At 45.0% G+C, this 27847-nt stretch overlaps 1 protein-coding gene across 1 annotated transcript; it reads left to right on the forward strand.

The window, feature by feature from the left end:
- Positions 1-27834, forward strand: nedd9 (neural precursor cell expressed, developmentally down-regulated 9). Its single transcript, XM_035182824.2, has 7 exons — positions 1-267; positions 13357-13764; positions 23166-23264; positions 23542-23679; positions 24737-25912; positions 26425-26514; positions 26814-27834. The coding sequence occupies exons 1-7, from the start codon at positions 256-258 to the stop codon at positions 27381-27383; spliced, it is 2493 nt and encodes an 830-aa protein (XP_035038715.2). The 5' UTR covers positions 1-255; the 3' UTR covers positions 27384-27834.
- The last annotated feature ends 13 nt before the right edge of the window (positions 27835-27847 follow it).

Below are 27847 nucleotides of genomic sequence, written 5' to 3' on the forward strand. Positions count from 1 at the left end.
CAGAAGAGAGAGAGAGAGAGAGGATCTGGTTCGAGCAGCAGAAAGTCGCAGATTCTCCTCCGTGTGTGTTCGTGTGTCTGTGAGCGTGAAGCCCGGATGGCTGCTTGACTCATCCTGTTCACATGTGTCGCTCTCTGCTGCGATAGAAAACACGAACGGATATTTCCTCCTACTTTTTTTTTGGTTTTTGTTTTTTGTTTTGTTTTTGTTGTTTCGTTGGTTGTTGACCGCCGGAGTCGCAGAGACGAGCTGAAGATGAAATATAAAGTAAGTGACGCTCGGATCCACTTTGTGTCGCCTGAGGTCAAAGTGTGTTAAGTTGTTTCTCTGCTGATCGTTATTATCCGACTTCCTTAAATAGATGCCCTCGGGGTAGTTTTCTTCAAATAAGGATGGTGTGGTGTATTTTCTGGTTAGAACTGCCTGGTAGACGCATACATGAATAAGTGTGTGTGTGAGTGTGAGTGTGAGTGTGCGAGTTTGAGCGTATGAACGTGTGTTTGAGTTTGTGTATGAGTGTGTGAGTGTGTGAATGTGTGGTTGTGTGCTTGAGTGTGTGAATGTGTGATTGAATGTGTGATTGAATGTGTGCTTGAGTGTGTGAATGTGTGTTTGAATGTGTGGTTCATCTTTGCATAACAGTAAATGCCACCACAGGGGCGCAAATAGATTAAATGTGGAACCAAATCCGGGCCCCTATGGACCCCCCACCCCCCCACACAGATAAAGATAAATGTTGTTTAATAATAATTTCCCCTTTTCGTTTTTTTTCTTTTTATTTACACCAAACTAATAGTAGTAAAGTAAAATCTCTGTTAAATGTCTTGTTTTGCCCAAACAACAGCCCAGAATCAAAAGATAATTCACTTCACTGTCATGTATGACAAAGTATACATTATGCAATTTGTAAAAGCTTGAACCAGCAAATATTTGTCGCTTTCTCTTTCAGATTTGCCAATGCAATGTTTGCTTTGTAGCTGAGCTTTCAGCTTTACACTGTAATGCATTGATTCAACATTATTTAGCCCAATACAGCTAAAAATAGAAAGTTTCCACTGCATTAACCTTACATGCAAATGTCTAGCACATAATATGCATTAAAATATTTTCCACTTGTCGCAGGGATCATGTGACACTGTCACTAATCAATGATTCAGCTTGTTGATGCTGTGGATCTCTCCGACTGATCTTCACCTCATCACGTAGCCAATCACTGACTCTGTTATTATCCGTCACTGCTCATCTCCAGGTTCATTTTGTGATGCGCAGCCTTTTTACATGTCACAGCTCGATGCTCTTTTCCTTCTGTGGACCCTGGTTTAGCTTCTCAGCTCTTAGCAGCGTCTCAGGGAACGTTCAGATTGTTTGTGACACTTTATCAAATTGTCATCTGCTCCGTCTGCTTCAGTCTAAATTCTTCTTCACCATAAAAGGGAAGCAGACACTGTTTTCTCTCTCTCTCTCTCTGTGGTGCAGCACTATGCGAAGTGTGAAGATGATTCAGGCGCTCGGAGAAAAGTGGCTTCACTTTTTAACTGACTGTTTCCCTAAGTGCGAAGCTGCTGTTTGACAGCAGGGCTGTTTGAGCCGGACTCCAGACTTGACATAGCTCCTGCTGTAACGTGTGTAATTTGGGTGTTTTTTCCTCAGTGCCTGCTGGGCCTGGTGTCAGGGCTTGGTTGTGATAGGAGGGCGTGCTCACAGTGCATCTGCGTCATGGTCCTAACTGACTCATTGTCCTGTTGAGTACACAGCTCTCAGAGCCGGGGGAAGTCGAGGGTGATGGTGAAAGTGTGGGCGACATGCCAGTGAGAGTAGAGAGGGAGTAACTCAGACCTGATCTCTGTCGTCATTATTCATCCATAAAAGACGAAAGGTCTGTGGATGTGAATGAATGTGATCAACTCAGACGTTTGCTGGGTGCACAGATCTGCAGCCTCTTTGACGTAGGCCCTCGTCTCCCTGTCTGTGTTTGCCTTGAACATTCAGACTTGATAAGGAAGTGCGTAGAAACCTTGCAGCCGCCTCTTTGCTCATGATAAACATATCTGCATTATGTAACACAGCCAGAGGAAAAGAGGGCGGCAGGGAGAGAGAGAAGCGAGGTGGGAAATCAGGCCCCTTCACGGTCAGATGACACATTTTGTGACAGAGCTGTGTTCAGCACGTTTCGTGCGACTCCCAGATCCATAGTAAGAGCTGTTAAAGTTTACAGTGTCACAGTTTACGACGCCCCTCTCTGCTTTCGCTCTTGATCCCAGCCATGATTAATTATTCACAGCTATATCAAGCTCTCCTTTTCAAGAGGAGTGCTAATGTTTAAACAGAAGCACTAACGAGGTCGCCCCCCCGGCGGCGTCCGCCTCCATCACGTGTCCCTGAGGCGAGAGGCTGCAGTCTGACCAGACGCTGGCCTCCCTCCTCCTCGCTGACATCAGAGGTGGTTTCCAAACAGGTGTTCAGGTGTGAAGGCAAAGCTTTTTGTTCCATAGGTCACGTAATGCGTATAATCCCCGTGATGGGTCCGACAAACAGGCGGATCTCTTACAGTGCGAGTGGGGCCCAGGGATTTCTGAGAACAAGCAGCAGCATAGGAGATAAAGAAAGAAAGAGACGATGCCCGAGGTGGTTTAAAGGAATAGTTTGACGTTATGGAAAAACCGAGTGGTAGAGTTAGATGAGAGGGAGGCTGTTGGGTAGTTGTCATGTTGTCCTTATCTTTTTATACTGTCTATGTTGTTTATCATTGAGTGTTAGAAGTGCTTCTTTATAACAGAGCTAGGCTAGCTATGTTTCCGTCTTTACACTAAGCTAAGCTAAGCAGCTACTTCATATTTAAAGTACAGACACGAGCATTGTATCAAACTTCTCGTCTCACTCTCCACCTGGAATCAAATGAGCTAGAATGAAGCTGAAGTTTTGAGGCGGATACTGTTCACGATATATTAGCTGATAGTAGTTAAATATTCAAATCCTCAACAACAATGTAGATACTGATCCCTGAGATTTGTAACCAAAAATACATACTGAGCAAAAGTCTTATTGTGAAATGTTTGACAAACTGAAATACCTTAAACCCAATGTGACATTTAACTTCGGCGACTACTCGTCACTTACGAGGTCAAATATCAATGCATCTGCTTCGAGCTAACATCGGGCATCCGTGTGTCTCTAAAGCAAACTTCCCAGAAAGTCAAACAGTTTCTTTAAAGTGCCGTGAGACAACTGTATTCACGAGAAATGACTTAAAAAAAGCCTCTTAGCCCAGAGACTTCCACAACCTTTCAAGTCATTCCTTGGTATCTGACGTAACTGTTGCAGAAATAGCTTCACAACCGCAGCGAGGAGTGATTAGGTGAACCCATACCTCGGCCAATATGTGTCTTTTCCTCAGCGTTTCTGCTTTTTTTTTCTTCAAGTGCTCAGGTTCCAGGCACTGGTCCAAAAGCAAAGGGAGCTGGAGGAGGGCAGACATTGTTCTGGGAGGGAGGAGGAGGATCTGTGATTCTGAAAAGGGTTGGGGCTGCAGAAAATGAAAGAGAGAGGAAGTTGGGGGACAAGAGGGCAAACAGAGTTGGGTGTATTGTCGGGGGGATGGGAGTTTGGGAGGTCTGGAGGGGGGGCGCCCCCGTGAGAATGAGAGCAACCCAGGCGTTGGTGCATGGGAAGGCTGCTCAGAAGATGCACATGATTGTTTCAAGGTGCCTCTTTATATAGTTAATGAGTCCGGCTGCAGGAAACACCAGGTTCAGCTCTGTTCTGTGTTTGTGTGCATGTTTGCTTGTGCAGGGCGGCGGCCTCGCACGGAAAGAGACATTTGTTTTAAAACAGAAAAAGATTTTAAACCCGAGAAAAACCCCAGATTGTTTTCTTTTTAGAGAAACTTCTGCAAGTTTTACACACTGAAGCACTTTAACGTCTTCTTTCCACTCCAAGGCCTTCTGACCCTTTCTATTTTTTATTACTACACAAAGTTGTGTTGTTATCAGGCTGTGGGGGTTGTGTTTTTTTTCTGTCCCTTTGCCGCTACGTTGATCCTGTGCAGGACTTTTTCCAGCGAGCGTGAAGAGCTTCTCCCCCAGCGAGAATGAATAGCAGTCGCTCCAGCACCCCCACCCTCTACCCCTCGCTGTGCCCTCGCACCATGAACCAGCCATTAACATTTTTTAAAACAGTCAGCAGGAGAGAGACTCTGCTGTGTGTTACTTTCATCCAGAGGCGGAGGGAGGGAGAGAGAGAGGGAGAGGGAAAGAGAGAGAGATTACCCAACGTCAGCAACAACGCAGATAATCATTTTCATGTTTGACCTTTGGCGGAAATAATTCTCGCCAACCCCCCCCCCCCTCAGATACTTTGCCTTGAGGAATGTCAACTATGTCTCAGGGTCATCTCTCAAGTCGTAGTGAGCCGCCTGGTTCGACCCTTCTGAAAATGTGTTTGGGGGAATCAACAGCCAATAAACCAAGAGGTAGATTGAGACGCTGGAGCTGTTTGGCAAAGTGATAGAAATGTCTGAGCATCTCAGTATATTACAGGATCTGACACCAGAGAATATTTGTAATTTAAAAATGTCAAACTATTATTCACTTGGTTAAGATTGTCAAGATTTAAAGTTTGTGTCCAAGTCGAATTCCCCTTTGGACAAATAAAGTAATCTTGAATCTTGATCATGAAGTTTTGAATCATTGCTTCAGTTTTTCTCAGAGCAGAAAATTCAAATTTTCTCTAGTTTCAGCTCCTTACATGTGAGAATTAGCTGCTATTCTTTGTCATGTATGAAAGTGAACAAAGTATCGCTAATGTGCAAACTCTGGCTCCAAATTTGCAAGATGGCCGTGGTCGTATCCGGGATAATTTCATAATTTCAGTAACTATACAAGTAAAAATGAAAGATTCTCTAGAATGTCAAAAATATAGCCTTTTCTCTGTTTTACGTCACTGGAATTTAAATATCTTTGGATTTAGACTTTTCATTGTCACCTTGGATTGTGGGAGATGTTGTGCATTCAAAATGATATTTAATTTAAAGAGCCATGATTAAAACAAACCTCGTCTGAGCAAATGACAAGAAAATATTCATTAGCTGCAGCCTCAAATCAAATCTCGCTCATTAAAATTGCAAGAGACCAGAAGCATCATCAGTTAATTTTAATATTTAAAAGTCTGAGTCTTTCCCTTTTTTAAAATACAAAAGAGCCTCTTCTCATGTCAGGCAGCCTTCATGTTTCAAAGGGAGAAGATGGCAGCCTCTGTTGTTTGTCTATAGAGATCAGTGCGTAGCGTGAAATCAGGTGGACACTGGGGGGGAATCTCCATCTCATTGGCTATTCCTATATGTAAAGCCATTCAATGTGGCCCCGCGGAGATACCATGAGACATATTTCACATCTCCGCTCATGCCCCCCCCGGAGGGATTAGCTCCCATCTCTGGGGGTAACCACCGCGCTCTCATGTACCCTCGCTTGGCACCAGTGCCAGGCTTGGAAATAATCCACGTCGTCTCTCTGCTCCGCCGAGCCTGAGCGCTCGTTGGCCGGCGTCCCTGGAGTACAATCCGACTTCTTGTGTTTCTGATGTTTTCTCGACCCCTGTTGTTGCATTAAATTGTATTTTTTGTCAAGCCAGAGGTCAGCGTGAGCGACCGAACAAAAGCCCCTCGCGTAGGGAGTCAACAGCATGGACGTTTGGGGTTTTTCAGTTTGAAGGACAGTTTCTCTTCCCCGCTGCTTTAAACAGGCCCAGGATGACTTGGCAGAACACGAGAGGCAACGTTGCACAATGTTATTTCCCCAGCAGCTCTTCCAGTTCACAGAATCCAATTCTTTTTTTATTGAGAGTGTATCTCCAGTGTGGCTTTCACGTCTAATTATAGGGTCGTACATGGCGCTCGGCACCAGAGCAAGGGAGTCCGAGATGTGAGACGATTAGACGAGGTCGGCCCGTAGCCTGGATCTCTTCGGGTTCGGCAGGAGGCAGGAAGTGCTGCAGGCTAAGGAGCGGGGCGGAAACAGAGGAGGGCGTCATGTCAAGTTACCTGGTAGTTTATGTGACAGTAATAAAAATAAAACGTCAGTGACGAATAGGCAGAGTGAGGAGGAGGAAGAGGACAGTCATCTCGCCAAGTTATTCAAATCACTTCCTGTGAGTTGAGTTAAAGGTGCATGACGACGATTCGGTCACGTCCAGCCCATGTTGTGTTTCATCTTGTTTTTTACTTCACAGTGCCTCAGAGTGATGGAAACTATCTGACAGGAATGAAAGGAACTGGGTTTTTTTTAAAAAAGGGTTTTAGAAAATGTTTTTAATACCAACGTCATACTGAAATTTACCACCACAGTAACAAAATAATAATTTCCTTAAACCTCTGAAAACAGACGTCCTGCAGGCGGCCCCTTACTCGCCTTGGGAGAGATTTGCGCAATCCTGTTAAAATCCGATCTTTAAAAAAACCCACTATTGCTATTCTCACTTTGAGGAACAAGCAGCAAAATAGACAAAGTCCCATTTTTTAAATTTGACCAAAGAAGCCAGACTTCTCAAATGCAGGAAACTGACCAATCAGAGCCTAGAACTCACCCAATAATCACAATGACTGTTACGATTCTGAAATCAGTGATGAATCTCTGTAGCATCTTTGTTGATGGTTTCTAAGCAACAACGCATTTATTGCCACAGAGATGATAGTGAAGTTAAAGTCAGACTGAATAGTTCAATGTGTGAATCACGTCTGTGTGCTCTGAGTTATGACTCATCGTCTTTTTACACAAATTGCTGCAGTGGGGCGTCCAGTGTTTTCAGGAGCCGGCCTTAATGAGATCTGTCACATGCTGCTGTTCATCAATTGGGCCAAACTACAATAATCAACTTCCTGTGTCGCTTCTTTCCCTCTGAAACTCCTTTAGCAATATAAAACAAATGTGTATCTACCAAAAAATGTACAAGAGATGAGTCCAAATAAATATCAAATAGCATTGAAAAGATGAATACTTGTAAAATACTGCATAGTTTTGCACTCGTGTGCATCAAATATGTTGAAAAAACAACATTATCAACAGTTAAATCTCTAAAAGTGTGAAACGAGCTGAGGTTTGATAAAATTAGCTTAAATTCACATTCCTGTCTTTATTTAGTTTTCAGGGAAACTCCTTGATTATGACACAGTTTTAGTTTTACACACACACACACACACACACAGACACACACAGTCACTGACTAAACAAGGATCTAATCTCTCAGATGTCTTCGAGCCTCTGTGGTTTGTCACAACTCGCCGTGTGTGTTCGATGCTACACGGTACACATCCTGTCGAAGAGACAGTTGCTATGCTGCCGCTGTAAAGAGCTTTAGTTTTCTCTTGCAGCGCCGCAGCTCGTGAATCACAAACGAGCGAGGGGAAGGTGGTGGGTGTCATATTTACCCTGCGGATACAATAGTCTTTTTATGCCGCGTTACAGAATGAATGGAGCCTTTTCTATCGGCTTGGAGGAGCTCGCTCGGCTGCGTCCTGACATTTGGTGTCCAATGAAAAACACAATCCGAGTAATTATACAACAATTTGTCACAAAAAACGAGAACAAACAAAGTGATGTGCTGCTGTGATCAGTGTCTGTGTGACGATGAAATAGCAGATCAATGGGCCACACGGCTAAAAAGAGCTGTTTATTGATCAGCTAGTTACAACTCTCAGTATTGATCTGCAGCTGCTTACGTAAGCTATTTGATTGGGAAGCAACACTGCACGTGTCGGATCAATAGACTGTATTTAATGATAGTGAAGCCAAATCTTCTGGATCGCCCCCTGGTGGCTGGCTGCAGTATAGCGGTATAGCAGTATGCACTCAGCGGCTGCAGGTCTGGTTGCAACCCGGCCCTTTGCGGCGTGTTTTCCACCATTTCTCTCTTACACTGTCCTCTCAATCAAGGAAAAAGTCCCAAAATATATCTTTTAAAAATGGAGCGAGACATTAAGATTGACAGGTGAGGTCTCGTGATTGGTTGAAAGTGTGTGTCAGCGGGAGCTGGATACCGCAGCTCCACACCAAATGACGTCAAAGGCTCAGTGTTGGCGCCCATATCCGCAATATTTTGGCTTCATTTTAGTACAGTGGCAGGAAGTGGAGACGCGTCTTCCATCTTTATATACACTCTATGGTCGGATCATGTTGTGCTCTAAACTTGTGACATGGACGTTTTTTTTTCCACGGGACTCTTTCAGAAACGGACGAGGTTAAAATTTCACTGAGCCTGCTGTGTAATTATGTTAATACATGGCCACTGGCAGGGCTTATAAAGAGGCTGTAATCAGAGGGTCAACCTTCCCGAGAACTGTCCAAATGAAGAAATTACCATGTACTCTGAGCTCTGAACCACTTCCCATGAGCCTTTCCTACCCAGAACCCTTCACACGGCCCATTTATTTGAACTGGCTCTCACCCGCAGCAGGCCGCACTCTAAGGAAAGACTTGTAAAAGTCATCAGGTCCTCATTATCGTCATTACTATAATTATTTTCTATATTTACCCATGTGAAATGAGGCCAAATGAGCGTATTTGAACCACCCCGGGACACGTGTTACAGTGGTACGGCCCTAATTTTCACACCGGCCCCCGCTGCAGAGGTACCGCTCAGCGGTCTTGCAGTTGGAGCGTACCACTTCTTTTCGGGAGCAGGCTGAGTTTGTTTGGGTTAAAAACATCCTCGTCTCTTTGAAAGCAGGACGGCTCCCGTTGCTGTGGAGACGCGGGTTTCTGCTATGCAATGTGGTGGTGTTCTTTGGCTGCAGCAGCAGGGGAATTTGAGTATTTGTGAGCTTGTTTAGCCAAAGCCACCTTCATTATTATTACATTGATGCGAACACCAGAGAGTCGGAGCCAAAACCACCCAGAGAGCACTTACTGAAAGCAAAGGTGGGGCAGCAGGCGGTGGAGTTACGTAAGGGAGTTTTTTTGGGGACTGGTCAGCATCAGGCCCTCGATTCAAACGCAAATGAGAGGACGTTTGTACTGTTTGTGTTCAGGCGAGACACTGGTGGGAAAAAAAGGCCCTTGTTAATGTAGAGAGGTGTGAGTCATGAGAGGGATTCACAGTCGGGGGGGGTGAGGTCTCAGACAGCTGGGACCTCAGGCTGGATATCGTGCTCCAGGTGCGAATGTGGACGGCTCAGCTTTGCACGATTCTTCGCTTCCTAATGACAAAAACATACGAAGCTGAGAGAGATTCTCAAAGCCAGATGTCGCCAAGGGCTGAGCGAGACCCGAGAGACCCGAGGGAATATATTCTGTCAGGTTTTCAGTTCAAAAACATCTTCAGAACTGAAATGATAAAGAGATTATTTCAAGTAACCAATCAACAGAGAAATGATTAGGAATTATTTTGGTTAATCAATTAATGGCAAAAACTTCCAAATAATGTTTCCAGACTCTCAAATATGGGGATTTTATATCAGAATAAAGTGAATACAAAAGAGATTTGTAAATCCCCTAAGAAATCTTGATTTTATTTGACATTTCAGAGACTGAATGTCAATGATCATGGGAAAATACAATAATCTGTATTTTAAAGCAGTGCAACCTGCCAGCAAAGATTATCCTGCCCTCAGTTATTCAATGTTTTTGTAGTTTTGAACCAGCAAAGAAATCTGTAACTCATGAAGTGAGATTTCTACCGTCTAAGCCAAGAGACTATCTAAATTCAGGACCAGAAACCAAACAGACTGACATTAGGATGCAGCAGAACGGCTCCCGCCTCACTGACTTCTTACAGAAAACTTCCTGGAAGCTCGAACTCATCTGTGGGTGAAGGAGCCTCCTCCCTCCTCCCTCCCTCCCTCCCCCCTCCCTGACAAATGACAAACACATGTGTTTATAGGAGGATCAATGGCAAGTGATGGAGTCACTGTGTTGTGAGTAACCAGTGTTTATGCCAGAGAAGTGACGCCCGCTTTAATAGTCAGTTTCACCTGCTACGATTACAGCGGCGCGGCCGACTGAAACAAACAAAAACAGGACGACAGGAGCTGGGACTTCCCCCCCCCGACTGCATTCCTTCAAAGGGACGTGTGTGTAGTTGTGGGTCATTACAGCAAACAACCTGTCGTTTCATGTTTCACGTGACCCTTCAGTCACCGGGTTTGGAATCTACTCCGGTTCATCATTGAATCACTGCGCTATAAATTTATATCGCTGTGTGTTTACCTAACCACAAGCTCGGCCCGGATAAAAACTGAACCGCAGTGAGAACAAGGTATAAATGTGTGAAAATGTGTCTGTGGTCACCAGAGTCACCACAACACATGATACTGTACGTGTTCGTGTTTGGTGGAGAATTATTCTCACAAAACCAGATGGAGAGTCGTTTGCTCATTGGCTGATGGCAGCAGTGGTTAGAGAGCAAATCGTACCCCCTGTGGTCTGTAAATAAAGATGGATGCATCTCCACAGTGACAAGAGATGCATTGTACTAGATTCAGCAAGTAGACAATACAGAAATTAGGAAGTCAAGAGGGTGATAAATATGCTTTTGAGGGTTGTTAAAGTGTGTAAATGAAAATGTGTCACCGAGCTGTCGACACCGGGACACGTTTATCTTCCAGCTCACGTCTGCAAAGTGTAGCCGGAGTGAAACCACCGAGTCCTGTGGAATACGAGTGGTTTTCACTACCTCTTTCCTGCGTGCAGCGGTGCACGTGCCGGTTTGTGACAGCGTGCACGTGTGGTTGGTGAAAATGACACTGGAGGCGGCAGCTGGTGGCGGCGATCACTGTAATTAGCGGAGACAGAGGAGGAGACCGAGGAGCATGAAAGGTGCTGCTCTTGTGTCTGTGAGGTGATTTCGATTCTCCCGAGCATCAAACACAGAGCAGGTCAAACACAGCTCCGCGTTGGGACCACATTGTCCACATAGGACGATTTAAGAGCAGTGGTGACAATCATCCAGGTTCTTAGAATTGTCTTTTAGTTATAACATTCATGTGCAGTCTGCCTTTCTCTACAAAAACATCAGGCAATCCCAAATATTTTCATCTACCCATTGTTTTCCACTTATCTGAGATTGGGTTCGGTAGAAGAATATTCCAGACATCCCCCTCCCCATCCATTGTATCCACGATTTAAACAATTAACGGATTATGAAAAGCGATTAGTTCTCTGTAGATGCAGTAATCCTAGCGACTTAACATGTTTCCTCATATTTTCGCTCACAGTCTCGGAGCCCATCAGCTATCATCTGTCAAGGAATTAGCCTCCGGGGCAACAGCCAATATCTTGGGGCTCCCGGTGTAGCCTGTGGATATCCGAGCCAAATCTCAGTCTCGAGTCAAATGTTTCTCCACAAAACACAGAGAGTGATGTAGAATCGGTTCATACAGATTACCTCATCAATGTCCCCTGAACAAATAAACATCCATTTCATGACGTAGATCTCCGCGGTCACAATCAAGCTCCCAGCAGCTACTTGGCTGATGGGTGGCGGTTTGAGGGTTTGATAGTGCCATGGGTGTGACTGGCTAATGGCCCTCACACGGTATAGTGAGACAATAGCCAGGGAAGCCAGTGGGAGATAACGGTGCTTCGAGCAAAGAGTTTCACATGGGAACTGTCTGAATCAGGCCGGGGCAAAAAGAGGAAGGCCAAGCAGGGTTCAAGAAAGCCTCAAACCAAAGTGGACTTCCTGATTCCAACACCGAGCGACAAAACTTTGAGGTGTTATTAACATGGGTTGAAAAAAAAAAAGCTTCTGATGGACTCTTCCTATGAAAACCCTCATGAAACCAGTTTCTTGTTTACATGTTTGTGGTAATCCTCAGTCTGCAGAAATATTTCCTTCTGATCCAAATGTCTATGTAGCGTGTTGCCTTCAGCTCCTTTCATCGGATACGACTGAGTTTAATCCGGCTCACTCCGCTGCGAGATAACAGCGTATGAGGATTCAAAGCGAGCAGCAGCGAAGCTTAAATCCCGCTGTCTGTTTAAAAGTTCATCTAGAATAAGGGAGAAGCTAGAACATGAGTGACACCACAACATAAATTCCTTTTACTGACAGTCGGGAGAAATATTCAGTGGTAATTGGAATAGCTGACCTGAATTAAGATGGGAAAGGGTCAGGAAAGTTTGCAAATACAAGAGAAAAAGCACAAGTAATAATAATAATGATAAATAAAGTAATTATTCATATTGAAGTTAAGCTGATAAATGTAAAAAGAACGAAATATTTTTTAAATTATATAAATATATGAAAATATATTAAGATAAGGTGCTGAAAGCTTACTGGAACATTTCTTCTTCAAGGTTTCCAAATTTAGAAATGAATGAATAATAACAGATGGGAGAGATTTAGAAAATTGAACCCCACAGTTCCTCTGTATTCCATTATGGGATATTTTAGAAGTTTTATTGGAAAACCAGAAGCAGCGAGAGTCAGTCGTTAGTTTGTGACTCAGTGTTCCTGGGTGCTGCAAAAAATAAGTGCTGCAAGGAACAAAGACAAGAAGGGGAAAAAGAAGTTAAGATGTGGTCAAGAAAAGTGGAGAGAATTGAACAACAGACCTTTCTGGCAGCCCATGCCTTTGAGCAAGGTGCTTAATACCCAATTGTATTTATAAAGAGTAGATTGCTGAAAGTATCGGAGTGCTGATGTGCCAGGTAGCTCCCAGAAGTTAAAGTTGTGTGAGTATCAAGCTGCTGAAAAGGAGTATTCATGCTCAGTTAACTCCTTCCCTGGATGAATGAAGGCTAAAGGAAAGAGACTGAAGCATTTACCGAGGCAATTAGCCTTAAATGCTTCTCTCAGACACAGAAGTGGCACACTCTGGGGCTTTTCCTATCTCCAAAATCTGTGGTTTTCAGCCATTATCCCTCAGCCATCACTGCCCCCTTTAGATAAATCTGCCCTGGAGCACGGGGCTGAGAAAATCCCATCGAGTTTAGATTCGGTTCGAAAGGCATCTGGTGTGGCGCTGCAGGCTAATGGCAATCCTGCATGGTAATTAGAAGAGCAGGAACAAGTTCACCAGCGTGTCGATCACCAAACCTGCCACAGAGGTGTGGGAACGGGTGTTAGACTCTCGTGCTCGGAAGGAACATGATGTCCCTTATTGTAGAGGACTGGATAATGTTGATACCACTTTCAAGTCTGTAGAGCAAATATAAAGATGCAGTTAGCAGCCAGTTAGCTTAGCATAGGATAGGTTGGAAGACTGGAAACAGGGGAAAACTCCATGCCTAGCTCGGATTTGGAAGTTTTACATGGCTATGTCCATGGAACAAGATATAGGGTCAAAGTTGTTGTTGCAACTTGCTTCTTCACTTATAATTAGCCCCAAAAAAGTGTACTAACAGCATCTACTGTCTCTTTCTGCAGAACCTAATGGCCAAAGCGTTGTACGACAATGTGCCGGAGTCCCCAGAGGAGCTGGCCTTCCGCAAAGGGGACATCCTGACCGTCATTGAGCAGAACACAGGAGGCCTGGAGGGCTGGTGGCTTTGCTCCCTGCACGGCCGCCAAGGCATCGCCCCTGGCAACCGCCTGAAACTGCTGATCGGAGCGATGTTTGGCGCTCAGTCGCCATCGGGCGCCGCTTCTGCCACTGCCCAGTCTCCTCAGAGCTATCAGCAGAAGGCCGGCTCTGGATCTCAGGGGATCTACCAGGTGCCCCCGTCCCTCCAGAGTCCACAACAGCAGAGCCAGCAGGGCATCTACCAGGTTCCTCCTGGACAAGATGTCTACCAAGTCCCACCGAGGAATACACTAGCTGCTGACAACAGCAAGGTGAGAAACAGAATAATGTACTTCTCCATGAATAGGAGGCATTCAGTTTGCAAGAGTCTAGAGAATCTAATTCAATATGAGCATCTTACAGGAGAAGGAAAGACATTTTAAAAAGTGTAAATGTTCTAGCAGAAGCCCCCAAGTTCCAGTTTATCAATGATCTACATACAATTAGTATTCTACAGCGATAAAGAAAAGAAAGGGAATGGAGTGGGTTTACAGAAAGACAGAAAACTGATCCTGGTTCATTCCCTGACCTCTGGAAAAGGTTCTTGAGGATCAGAGAGGATTTGAAAACATAACATCCACTCTGGTGGGTGTGTCCTGCTCCAGTGAGTATGGGTATTAGATGTGATAGGACATGGCATATACACATTTACACTTTGACCTGTCGTCCTGCAGTCTGCCGCGGCTCTCGTCAGTGTGATTGCACACACACACAGAAAGTAGAAAGGCCGGACAGATTGTGGGTCTGTGATGTGAAAGGAGAACAGGGTGTGCCCGGCCTGGCGTTCACCACAGAGCAGGGTAGTGTTTTTGTGCAGGGCTCCCATATTACTTGTATATTGGCACATTGTGTGTAGCAGAGCCAGTCTAAGCCACAGAAGGGCAGTGAATGTGGGAACAACTCGTGGAAAAGCAAACAGCACGGAGCTGTTTTCTGGATTTTGGTGGAGCCCAGCTGCCTGAATATAGTTTTTTTTTCTGTTTTAAAATGCTGTACATAGTCACTGAGTAACCCATTGCACTACGATCGGTCATTTACAGTGTCGCTTCGTGCAGTGTGTCCAATATGTTTGTTTTATTGGCTATAGTTACGCTAGATCAGCAGATATGTCAGACTATGAATAACGCCTGTAATTTCGAAGAAGGATGACGACCAGATTTCTAGCGAGGCTCATTTTCTATGTGATTCACGTGCAGAGGAAGAACCTGCATAAATATTGTACATTTACTCATTTACAACACAGAGAAAAACAATCAATGTTTCGCAACTCGGTGACTGTGACTAGTTAACTGTAGCTTGAGGTGTCAAATATTAGCTTCAGCAACTATAAGCAACTGGATCTTAACGGCTACTTAGGTTCACTATAATTTTAGCTGATGATAGCAGACACAAGGCAACTTAAGCAACGATAAGAGACTGGATCTTAGTTAACGGCTTTAATTAACTACTACTACTACTTTACTGTTCTCTATTAATCCAGTTATTGTTATTTTCAGCAAACGTCCTCCTTTGAATGCACCATTTAAACAAGAGTGAGAGGAGGGATCCTTCATAAAATGGCCATCGCCAGGTGTGTGCTGACACAAAAGGGGGAAATTTTCCTGTTCATTCGACTGTTTAACTAGTTCCTGCACCTCGACCAGATCATTCCTCCAGGAGACGCATAGTAATTACATGCTGGATGAGATTCTGATGCCCCGAGGGTGTTTTTTTAGACAAATCAGCTCCAGTCATCGTAGAAATGAGCCAAGGTGAGCATTTTCGTAGGTAAATAGGCAGCGGGTGCCGGGAGCTTAGAGGACTTTGTTTGGTTCACTGCACGGCGTAAGTGTGATAAAGGCAGTCAGAGCCAGGGGCTGAGGGGGGGGAGGGGGCTTGTCAATCAACCTGAACACTCGCACACATATGCACATGTGCACACGGCAGACCTGTCAACCAACACCTCTCTTTTCCACTAACAGGACTGGAGGCTTAACTGAGAAATGGTATTAAAAGCGACTTTGGTGATAACACGGAAAATGAAATGTTCTTCTAACGAGACTGCGTTTGAGCTGTAATCATGTTATTGGGGAGATTAAATTAAGTCTTGGACGGTTTACTTTCCCTCCAATCTTATCAAAGTGCTGCCATTTGCAGTATTTGTTCCTGTCTATTAAATAAAAAGATTTTCACTGTGTGTTACACTTCACGTCTGTGTGTGTGCACATAGGAGTCCAGACAAGGCTCGGGTTTGTTTCCCGGTGACGTCTGAGTGTTGGACCGACGCACAATCAGTCTCTGTGGTCAGTGCTTTTAAAGCCAAACAGCAGTATCTGTAGTAAAACTGCAAAAGAACAGACAAAACAAGACCTGACAAAGCTGAAAACAGTTCAACTGGGAGTCATCATATGAACGTCTAGTTTAAGGTTGAATCATCCGGACTTGTGTTGCTCAGTTGAGGATATTATTAATAGGAATGCCTGAATGAACCAGCAGCTCCTTCCCTCAGAGTCACAGTATCCTGTGTCACGGTATTTATAGAGAAAGAAATGTTGTTGACGTGAAATCCAAACCCTAACCTTTGCTCCTCTAAACACCAAACTTGTTTACTACTGCTTGTCTTGGAAACCGTATTGATGATAGGCTGGGAGCTTTGACTCACGCTGTGTGCAATCTATCGACCCACTTTCTTGTCACGTACAAGTGTTCATGCAAACACACACACACACACAGGCTTTCCAAATGATTATGGTGTCAGATGCGTCTAATGATAATCTAAAATTACTTTAAAGATTTAATTTCCTGTGTGTCCATCACCATGTGTCACGCATGCATGCTCTCCTGTCTGCTGCACGAATCCTGCAGAATGCATCCTCGGGCTTTCACGCCAACTCTGCAGTGCAAATCCAGATTGGCGACTGGTTATTTTCTCTTCATGTGGTGTGGGGCTCTGGTATATAAAGGCACACTGAGGTCTGGAGCTCTCCTCCTCTCTGGCTGTTTGCTTTGATGCTGTGGCCTTGTCCTTGTGTGACCCTCCTGGGAGCCACACACACAGCTGCCCCCCTACCCACCCCCCACACTCCCTTTAAGACCTCGGAGCTTTGGACCATGTGGGGCAGATGCCTGGAACCCCCAAGCAGACAATGAGTCTCCTCACATTGAGGGGCCAGGAGAAGCCTCGTTACCATCTTTAAGCATTCCGCTCTTTCTTCATCTCACTTTGCTGCACTTCATTCCCTCTTTCTTCGGCTGCTCTGAAAGGCGTGTCTGTTTCACGCAGCCAGTTTCTCCTGTGCTCCCCCCTCTGACTCAGGCTCTGAGGTCACCCCGTTCAGAACTGGGTTGGGTTCAGAGTTCACAGATCTCTGCCGAGCGTCTTATCTACTCCCACCACACGTCCTTTTCATTCCTCACTTCCTGCTTTCAGGAGGTCTGCTCCATGTATGGGCATTTCCTCTGTTCACTGTGTCATACCCACAGATCCAATCGGCTCATTGGTGCCATAAAGAGGTAAAGGCTGCAACAAAAGGATTAATAAACTCAAACACAACTCAAGGAAGTGTTCTGATGACTGTTTATGGGCTATGAGGGTGTGCCATCCACCTTGATAAAGCTCCTTTTGGAAGAACCCAGGTTTTGTGTAATGAATGGCTTGTTTGTTTGCTTCAGCCATATTTTCTCTGCCTAATCATGCACACAGTGATCTCAGCAACAGATAAGTGACTTATTTCTTCCTGTAGCAGGCCGGCTCCTTCAGATGCTTGTCTGCTCTCCATTGTCGCAGTTGTGATGAATCACTGGCCCGTGATATTTGACCAAGAGGGCAAGGTCATAAATCAGCTGCACCTAAAGTAGTCTTCTCCGCGGTGTGCATACTGAGGGGACTTTCTCCCCTTGAAATGAAAATTTGTAGCAGAGATTATGATAAAATAAAAGTTCAAGGAGGAGAGAAGCTGCTTAAAACCCAAGGAGATTCAGTTTCATAGAACCGAAGACAATGAAAAACCAGGGGAAAAATACAAGCCACAGCAGCAAGTCTTCGGATGGCAGTGTCCCTCTGTGTGTTGGTCTGTCCACCACACAAGCAAATGACTTTCCATTCAGCAAATGTTGGTATGATAACATCGCAAGTAAAAATCTTGAATACATAGACTGTATCAAGAAACTAAGAGCTGCTGCTGTGTAAAGAAAATCGGGGGATGGAGCCACGTGACCCTTTATTTTGGTCACATCCACTAACATGGAGGAGGTGGGGTTTGTGGCGGCTGCCGTACAGGTCACACTACAGAGGCTTTTGCAGATTCATATACAGTCTATGGGTGTACATAGGAAATCATGTTGACGTGCTAGTGTTAGCATTTAGCTCAAAGCACCCCTGCCTCACAGAGCTACTGTAGAATCTCAGTCTTAATCCCTGTCAAGAGTTATGCTGAAGGGTCATTCAAGCCATTTCCCGTTCCACATTATCCTCTTTTCTTTTCTCTTAGAGGATTATATCATGACATTGTTATTTTGCCAAAATGTCAAACACATCTTTTAACGTTACGTCTCCTCAGATAATCACGCTGTCAAAGTCGGAGGATGCTTTGATCTGAGAGAATAAGCGATGATCCTTATTACTGCTCAAATCAGTGTGTTCTCTTTTAATGCTCCTCATTAGGGCCGCTGTCTGTTTGGGTTTAGCCACTTGGACGTGTTACGGAGACGGCTGAAGGCCTCGCAGGACTCGAGACTTAATTACTCGCATTAATTAGTTTGGCACTTTAATAAGCTGGTGCAGCTCCGAGCGGCAGAGAGGGAACATTATCAAGCGGCTCTGAGCGGCGTGGAAAATGGCCCCCAACACTGCAAGAGACATCTTTTGTGGTGTGATTCAGCAAAGCAGAAAAAAGCAGGTTATTACAGTTCAGAAACACACCCTACATTTAAGAGATGCAGTCATTTACAAAATATCACTGTTACCTCACATATGACTGATGGTTAGATTGTGGCAGCTGGTGGTCCAGATTTTATTTTTCTGCGTGTCCTTGGTTGACCCCTCGTTAAAACACGAACCTGTGGTCGGTGCCGTGCTGACAGAGCGAAAGGTAAAAGGAGGAGCGTGAGTAGAAGAACGGTGATGAGGAGGTGTGAAAGAGGAGACGGATGGATGAAATTCTATAGAGTGCATTCGCAACATCGCCGGCAGCGTCACTGTCACCATCTCTTATAACCCGATCTCTGGTGAAAAGCCTCGTTACGGTTGTTGATTTGTGTCAACAGGTCATTAGCACGGGGGAAGTGTGGGTGTGTGTAACCAATGAAAAGGTGTGAAAGGATGATTTCTTTTGAAATCGTGCACGCAGGTGTTATTATACACCCACTGGAAATCATGTAGGAATGAGCCATGCAAGGGTTAGGCAAAGTGTTTTGGAAATTTAATAATAAAGAAGAAACACTTTATGGAGTCTTTATTTACAGCTTTCAATTGACTTAGATCCTCCACGTCTGTGAGACTCGACCAGAGGAATTAAACACCGTCTTTACAAGAGATATTCCCTCGTGTGTTGTTTCGATGACGCCTGTGGAGAAACTTGCATCTAAAACCTCCCACTGGTGTGTAGTTGGGTTATGATGTGTTGTCTGCAAAAGCCAAAACATATGATTCACAGAATCAGTATTTGTTGCTGCATGTTTCTCTACTTATTTATTGAGGTTTCTCTTTTGGTTTGTCATCTATGCACACGTCACAATATGCAGATGTTGTGTAACGCATGCAAATTGATGTTCAAAGCAATTAACTGTGTTCCACTTTCATTCAGAACTGCAGCCAGTGATTATTTATCATATATTTAAATAATTATTTGTGTGGCTCAACTTTTAGAAACCAAGATAACACTGAAGTAGTCTAATGCAACAGTCCAGCCATAAATCCTCCTTCCATGGAGGTTACAAAGTCCAGTTTCTATTTAACTGTTTTAGAGAGGTGTTTATTACTTTATGATAACTTTGGATGATGCAGGTTTTGGTGCTATTGAAACTTACTGTAAGATACAGTGAAGTGTTTCTGTTGTTTAGCCATTTGTGTAAAAAGGATAAACGAAACAGAAACAAAACATCTCTTCACATGAGTGAAACGAAACCTGCTGGGTCTTAGATTTTAATTACAATTTGCCCACAATAATATTTGTACAGCAACAATAACATCACCAGATCATAGTCATAATATGATTCTGTGGACAGATATATCTCCCGGACCCACAGCACCGACTTAACATCGAGCTGCCCATCAATACAAATACAACAAACTCATGAGGTAGTTGTTGACATTATGACGACACCTCTCAAATTACTCTGAAGTGAAGCTGAAAAGTCCGATCTGCCAAAACGCGAGCCAGCCAGGATGCTAAGTAAACACAGTATTGCTGAAAGAGCCATGAGTCACTCATCGTAACATGTAGGAGTGTTAACTAGGCCTCTATCTGGCTCCTCGGGGCACTGGTTTAAACCTGATCCCTCTTTAGTCTTTGCTCTGCCTCCTCTGTGAAGGAATCTTAAGAGCCTATCACCTGAGCGGGGACAAATGTTTACTCAGTCGCCCCAGCTCTTCATGATGTCATCACTCGCTTTAAAGACTGCCATTGCCGCCATGCGAGCGCCAACCTCATCGGAGGCGGTAAATATTTACCCAGCAGCAATTATAGCAGCGCCGAGCGGCCTCTGAGCAACAAGCCTGCTGGGTAAACAGAGTGCGGAGATGGGAAATAAATGAGCAGTGTGCATCTGGCAGCGCCGAGAGGAGCCGCTGACGGCAAGAGTGCCGCTCGAAGCGATGACCTGTACCTGTGGAAAAAAGGTCACCGAGGTCTGTGACGGACACCTCGCTGCCATGTGCATGTGGCAGCAGGGTCCAGACGTCCGCTTATCGTCAGCACACGGGCTGAACCCGCCGGGACAGCAGCCGGGCTGAAGTGACTTTTTACCAAGCATCACTTTGTTGTCACTTAGTGAAAGGCGAAGTCCATATCTGCTGTGTCTGGTTACGAGCTCGGGAGGGAGATTCAACATTCACGACACATTTGCAAACAATTAAAACTAAATGTGTAAAAGTCAAGAATCCAGCTACAGCTGTTGTTTACACTCACTGTGGTAACAACAAGCTAATTAAGGCACTTTTACAGGCTCTAAAATATGTGAATAAAAGTAAGACAGTAATTATAGGAGTCACGGAAATCCATTAATACAAAAACTAATTATAGTGTACAATGAATTAATTCTCTTTTTTTGTACTATACACTACATGAATGTGTTAAACATAGACTGTATATAAAGATAGACGACATGACGGCTCCCCAAAAGTGAGGCCAAAGTGTCCTGATCAACCCCTGGTGGCTGGCTGCAGTATAGGTCATAAATTCTGCCTCCTCTGTGTTAGTGGATTGGACATGGACCAATGTAAAAAGTCAAACCCTAACCCTAAAAGATGTTTTTAATCACACAAATATAAGTACAAGTGCTAGTTTTTCCTGTAGATTTGGTTTTAATTAGTTATTCGATTCTCTAAAAAAACTATTTTAAAAATCCAATTGCTGCTGCCAAGACAAACTCCAAATGCGCAAGACGGGATAATTTGTCTTTATTTCTGGATAGTGGGAGGAAGTTAGGATGTGTCGTCCATCTTCATATACAGTCAGTCCATCAATCAATCCATGGTGTCGTATCAAATGACAACACCATGGTTTCCACTATAAAGTGGATAAAAACACGTTTGAAGGTTTTACACCCTGAGGTGTAGGAGAGGGGCTGCGTGAGAAGAGAGGAAAGCAGCGAGGCTATTTATTCCTGTGTTGGTTTATTTGGGAGCTTGGCTCGTCGTGTTTAAAGCCCTCGGTGTAGGTTTCAGCTCTGACCCCATAGGCCCTGTTTGGGATGATGTATGCACAGACAGGAATGCCAACAATGAACACCTTAAATCACCACGGGCTTGTTCAGATTAGACTTATGAGAACCATATGCACTACTGTTAGTCAGACTCCAGCTCAGATGAATGGCATTCCTTTCCATACTAGGCGACGTACTCTCATTTTCCGTTCCCTCTCACTTTCCCCCTCCTCCTCCTCTGTTTTGTTTTTTCTCTTTTTCATAAATCTCTTTTACAAACCAATTCCTCGTCTGCCCCTATGCTTCTTCCTCAGAAACATTAATCCCATTCCGAGTTGGCTGAGGTTACAGCTCCTGCTGCTCACGCTCCGATAAATGCGTCCGCAGTGCGAGAGATGGTATGAGGATATTAACTGTGCTACACGGCGACTGGAGACTGGGACTAAAGTCTTAAACCTCCCTTGAGACTCCCCCCTTTGCCAGGAAGCCATGCGTATGGTTCCTATTTTCGAGCCCTGTTAATGAACCCTGCTGGTTCCATAGTGGCGATAGTGGTGCGTGGGGGCAGAGGAGGAGTGCAGGGCTGAGGGAAGGACATTCCCAGCATTCCTCTGTCTGTCTGACGCAGCAAGGAGGTCTGCAGCTCCACTTTTAGGGGGTTACAAGACGACGGGGAAGGGGGGGGGGGGTGGAAACACTGGGATAAGGAGGTGAGGAGGGACAGATTATCACCGACAGGACAAGGAGGAGGGAAAATGTGATGAAATATTAACAGGGGTTAATGTCGCAGGCGGAGTGTAGGTGACGCCAGTGGTGTGAATTATGTTTGTTTTTCCCAAGTAATAATCACACCATTATGCTGAAGCCGGTCTGTACCACAGTGTCAAATATTTTAAAGGTGTGTTAAATCCTACAGCACCAAATGCCTGGGTTTTAATAGGAGGTGGTCATCTGTACCGATGATGATTACTTCACCAGAGTATGAAAAACCTCACAATCCAGCCAGTACTATGATAAAACTCCTTCTCCAACACAGTTTTAATCATAAAACCAGCTTCCATTCAGATGAAGTCAGTGCGAGCTAAAACGCAGGGGTTTAAATTTCTTCTGTTCCAGAAAGTGCTGCTGAAGTTTGACTTTAGCTTATTTTACTGCTTAACCACATTCATTTTACATTTTAATTCCATTTTCATTAGTTGAACTGAAGTCTACATCTGTCTTTTGTCCAGCGGAGCACTTCATTGAATGTCGGCCCATCACAACAGTCTTTTGCTTCTATAGTCACAGCTTTAATATGCATCCCGCGTTTCAGGTTTCAGGTCTTTAAATCGAGAGTTGTGTTGCTTTTAAAACGAAGGAAAACAGCCAAATTTCCCTTTTCACAAGTGCAAAGTTCCTATCACATAAAACACTCTGATTCAGTACAACAGGGATTTGCTGTCGTAGCCCAAGCTAGGAAGAACTGGAAGCTTTTATAGGCTAGCGTTAGCTAAGGGTAGCTACAACTTGCCTTCTCTTGCTGTTAAGGTTTCATATTTTACATATCTAAATTTAGAATGCAGTATTATAACCCTTACACAACCAGGATGTTGTGTTTTTGATGTTTTCTGAGCTACTGACCAGACAGAATCACTTCCCTGCAGCTCCACATTTCGTCAGTTGTTTCCTAATATTCTGAAACAGGGCGGATGTTTGGAACATATCTGCCTCCATTGTAATCAACAAAATGTGCGATTCTCAGCATTTGTGCGGAGCACTGCTGTTCTTCCAGGTGTCGTTATTTAAGCCGCAGCGCTGATTGTTTGTCTCTCCCCCTGCTGTGATTGGACAGGTGGTGACCCCGACCAGAGTGGGACAGTCCTACACTTATAGCCCAGGCCAACACAATCAGCAGGACCTCTATGACGTCCCACCCATGAGACCACAGGGGGTAGGTGTCTCGTGTTCCACAGCATGTACAGTTCAACAGTGGGACTTGTACTGTCTATTTAAAACACACCACATTAGGCAGCTGTTTTATTTTGCTAACACGTCAACATCACAGGTGATATCATATTGTGTTGCTTTGTTCTCGACTAGTTTTTCCCCAAAAAGAAATCAGAAGAATTATTGGACTGTTCAAATTAGCTCATATTCTAAAAGAACACATTAGCTCTTGAGTATCCTTTTAACTCTGGTGTTTATCTCATTTCACTTTCATGTTTCAGGTGTACGATATTCCTCCTGGTCAGATGTTTGCCGGTCAGCAAGCCGCTGCCAGAAACCAGGGAGTCTACGACGTCCCCCCCTCTCTACTCGACCACAGGACACAAGGCGTTTACGACATACCTTCCTCTTCACAAGGGGTAAGAGAACCTTTCAACAGCCAGTCCGTCTCCCACCACAATGAGAGTACACATCGTTTGTTTCAGTCAAATGAAGATGAATTAAGGAAGTGGCAGAGCCGCTTATGTCCGGAAAATAGTTATTTTACGTTTATTGATACAGTTCCTCGTATTTCTCTTAATTGTCTGCAGTAAATGAATAATACATCAAATGTCTCATTTATGGACATTCTTGTGGCTGCACCGAATGAGAGCTCTGCCTGCCAGTTGAGTTTAACCAAAATTCCATTAGTATGGTTCTGTCTGAAATCTCCAGCGTGGATAAAAAGTCAAGGCCATAACTCTTCTCTTTCCAGACCCTCTAAGATTTCACCAGACTTCCAGAGCCGACCAGGCAGAGCGCCACCAGTTTGTTTGTAATAACCTGAAATATGCTGGGACCTGTTATTTGCGTCGTTCCTAATTACAGTTTTGGGCGAGCCCGTCTAGCTGCAAAGAGCGTTTCAAGGCTGATGGAAATCACTTACTGGCCACCATTTTATTCACCTTGGTGCGCTTCCCAGCATGCTTTGTGTCATGCAGGCTGGGACACACACACTCTGCTCTGTCAAGCTCGTGGGAGGATTAAGCTTTGTTTTACTCTGTTGCTGCGTTAGAGAAAGGAATCAAATGCAGAAACTTAAGGGTTTCAAATGTGGTGTCTGCAGGAGCCAGAAGCTGTTTGACTCCCTCACGCTCTAGCTGCAGTAATGCTGTACACACAGTATCCAGTTAAAACCCACATCCACTGTATTTGCACAGTAACCAGGTCAGAGTCGACTGTTCTGTACTGTCACGTAAAGGACAAAACTGGCTCCTGCAAAACAAAAGACTGCAGTCAAAAAAACAGAGGCTGAATGAAAGAGTCAATGCATTCGTATAAGATAATTCAGACAAACTAGAAAGGCTAAGTAGTGGATCACATACCTCAACAACAGCCCAACAGTTTCCTAAAACTCAATCCAGCTGTACCAAACTTCACACACTCATAGAAATCAGGAAATTATCTAAAGAAATGTAATCTCATCTTCTTCCTCAGGTCTACTCGGTGCCTCCCTGCAGGACCAACCCTGCGCTCCAGGAGGGAAACTATGACTTCCCGCAGCCTCTCAAACACAAGCAGGAGGGCATCTACGACGTTCCCCCACCCGCCCTCACCAAGCCAGCGCAGAGCCCACAGTCCCATTATGATTTCCCCCCCAACGTGGAACCTGCTGCCCACCACCAACACCAGAATGCCAACAGCAATGAGGGCATTTACGACGTGCCTCCGCCTGCCCTTCTTTCAGGTGCAGTGTCTCAGAAGGACATATACGACATCCCTCGCGGCAAGCTGCCGTCCCAGCACAAGACCTCCCCCTCTGACAGAGACGGAAGCAAGGGCATCTACGACATGCCCGCTCAGGATGTTCGAGCAGTAGGAGACGTGACGGACGGAGTGAACCGTCTGTCATTCTCCAGCACCGGCAGCACACGCAGCAGCATGTCCACGTCCTCGTCCTCCACGGGCTCCGGCTCTGAGGGCCGCCTCATTCTGGATGTGGACGCGGGTGTCCAGAGGTTATACCGCCTGCAGCAGGCCGTGGAGGCTTCAGTCTGGGCGTTGCATACAATGGCAGCTTCCCCTCACTGGAGGACGTTTCCCTTCATGGAGCGTCATGCTAACGACGTGCGCACAGTGCTGGACAGGATCAGGGCTGCTCTGGGGGACTTCGTTGTGTTTGGTCGAGGGGCTGCAGTGAACGCCACGTCTCTGTCGGACTCCAGCCTGCACAGCAAGCTGAGGCGGCAGCTGGGACGCCTGGAGGACTCGCAGCAGATCCTCCTGCAGATCTACCAAGTCCTGGAGAACTGCAGCTGGGCCCTGAACACGCTGGCCTCCTCCGGAAAGCACCACAACAAGAGCGACGACCTGGACCGCTTCGTCATGGTCTCCAGGACCGTGCCCGACGACGCCAAGCCGCTGGCCTCCACGATAGGCAGCAATGCTGAGCTGCTGTTCAGGCCGACCCACGTGGACGGGTCTTTCTCTAACGGGAGCACGCCTGACGAGAACACGATCCACCCGCTCACCTCTCCCTCCTCCGATAACGACAACTATGGGGACAAGACCAAGCCCTTCCCTGTTCCCTCCATCCAGGACAAAGACAACATGAACAACAGTGAGAAGTGTGTGAAAAGCTGGATGGAGGACTACGATTACGTGCACCTGCAGGTAAATGCTACATGAACACGTCAAGTTAAAACCCGTGTGTTGAGCTTTATACTTTTTTTGCCATAGAACATTCTCCTGTAGATTTTCTTCTGTTAAGTGTGGAAGTTAGACATTTTCAAATATACTCATATTGGGATAAATTGTCGTATTTTTGTGATCACTATATGTACATTGTTTTCGACAGAAGCATATTAGTGCTGCACAGGAAAAAGACTAACAATAAACAATAATCTATTAGGTTATAATGTGATATTGATCTGATTTTCTATTTATGTCGTGGCAGCAATAAACTTCTGTACTTTTTTATGTTTTTCCTAAGTTTGTAGATAATGTTTCAGTTATTTTTGTGCAGACCAGCTAAAGTTCATTAGGGTTTTTAAGCTCATTGCGTCGTTGATTATTTTCCCAATGATATCAAAGCACAGAAGTGTGTTTCTGACTCGCGTTTCATGTGTTAAAAGTCAAACCTGGTCAACATGAGTGAGTTCTCACTCCTTGGTTTTCCTCCGCAGGGCAAAGAGGACTTTGAGCGTCAGCAGAAGGAGCTGCTGGAGAAAGAAAACATCATCAAACAGAGTCAAGTGCAGCTGGGACAAGAACAAGTGAGACTTTCTGTTTGTTTTCACTGTCACAGACGTTGTTACACTGATGAAGCCGCGAGCATGAGTCTTGGGGCAAGTTCAGGGGGAGAGATTTCTCTGTTTGAGTTATTTTTGGAACCAGCGAATATGCGTTTGAAAAAATCATGAGTTGATGATCAGAGAGTTACTGATTCTGTCTCTGAGTTTTAATCTCAGACGCAGCTTCTCGGAGCTCGTCCTCATCTGACTGTTCCTGTGATAAACCAGAGATATGATACATGCTAGCAAGCAACTAATCTGAATCCTGTCACCCTTCACAGATCAATCAGTTCAAGAAGCTGGAGCAGGAAGCGATCAAGCCCGTGGAGAATGACATCACACAGTGGACGCCCCACCAGCACTTGCCTGTAACCTCCGCCCCAGTAGCCCCAGTAGCCCCCACCCCAGACTCTTCCTCCTCCACCCTGTCCCCCTCCACTCACATGTGCGCTCGCGACGGCCAGCTGCTCGGCTTCTACTCGGATCAGTGCGAGCAGCACTTCGTCACGCTGCTCAGCGCCGTCGACGCCTTCTTCGGCTGCGTCAGCACCGGGCAGCCTCCCCGCATCTTCGTAGCGCACAGCAAGTTTGTCATCCTCAGTGCCCACAAACTGGTCTTCATCGGGGACACTCTGTCCAGACAGGCCTCGGCCCCCGAGGTGGCAAACAGGGTGATGAACTCCAGCAACGTGCTGTGTGACTTGTTAAAGACGGTGGTGGCTGCGACCAAAACGGCCGCCCTGAACTACCCGAACACTGTCGCCATCCAGGAGATGGTGGACCGAGTCACCGACCTCTCACATCACTCGCAGCAGTTTAAAGAACAGTTGCTGCAAATGGCTCATTCATGATTTTCAACCATGTTGCTCCTGTACATTTCACCACAGTCTCCATGTGTACATTAATCTACCATAAATATATATATTTACAGCATGCATATATATATATATATTAACATACATATATATGTATATATGCTCTTCATCTTTCAGCTTGTTTGGATGTTGTAAATAGTCGGTCCTGTAAATATTTGCTCTATTTTTGTGTAGATTGTTTTATATTATATATGTAGATGCAGTGTTGGTGTCTCTGTAGGATACGTGGACATTTTTCATAACATTCCTGTTGCGTATTAAGAAGCACCTTATGAGATGTCCTGTTGTTTTTTTTGTTTTCACCTGTAAAACGTCGTGGATGTGTGTTACTGCTGAGTGTGACAGTAAAGATCTCCTTGTAAAATCACGTTTAATGTCGATGTGTGTGTGGAGATTTCCACAAAGTAAAAGATTGTTCTTAACCATGTGACTGTCTTTTC

This window comes from Hippoglossus stenolepis, chromosome 17, assembly GCF_022539355.2.
Source record: "Hippoglossus stenolepis isolate QCI-W04-F060 chromosome 17, HSTE1.2, whole genome shotgun sequence".
Lineage (NCBI taxonomy): Eukaryota > Metazoa > Chordata > Actinopteri > Pleuronectiformes > Pleuronectidae > Hippoglossus > Hippoglossus stenolepis.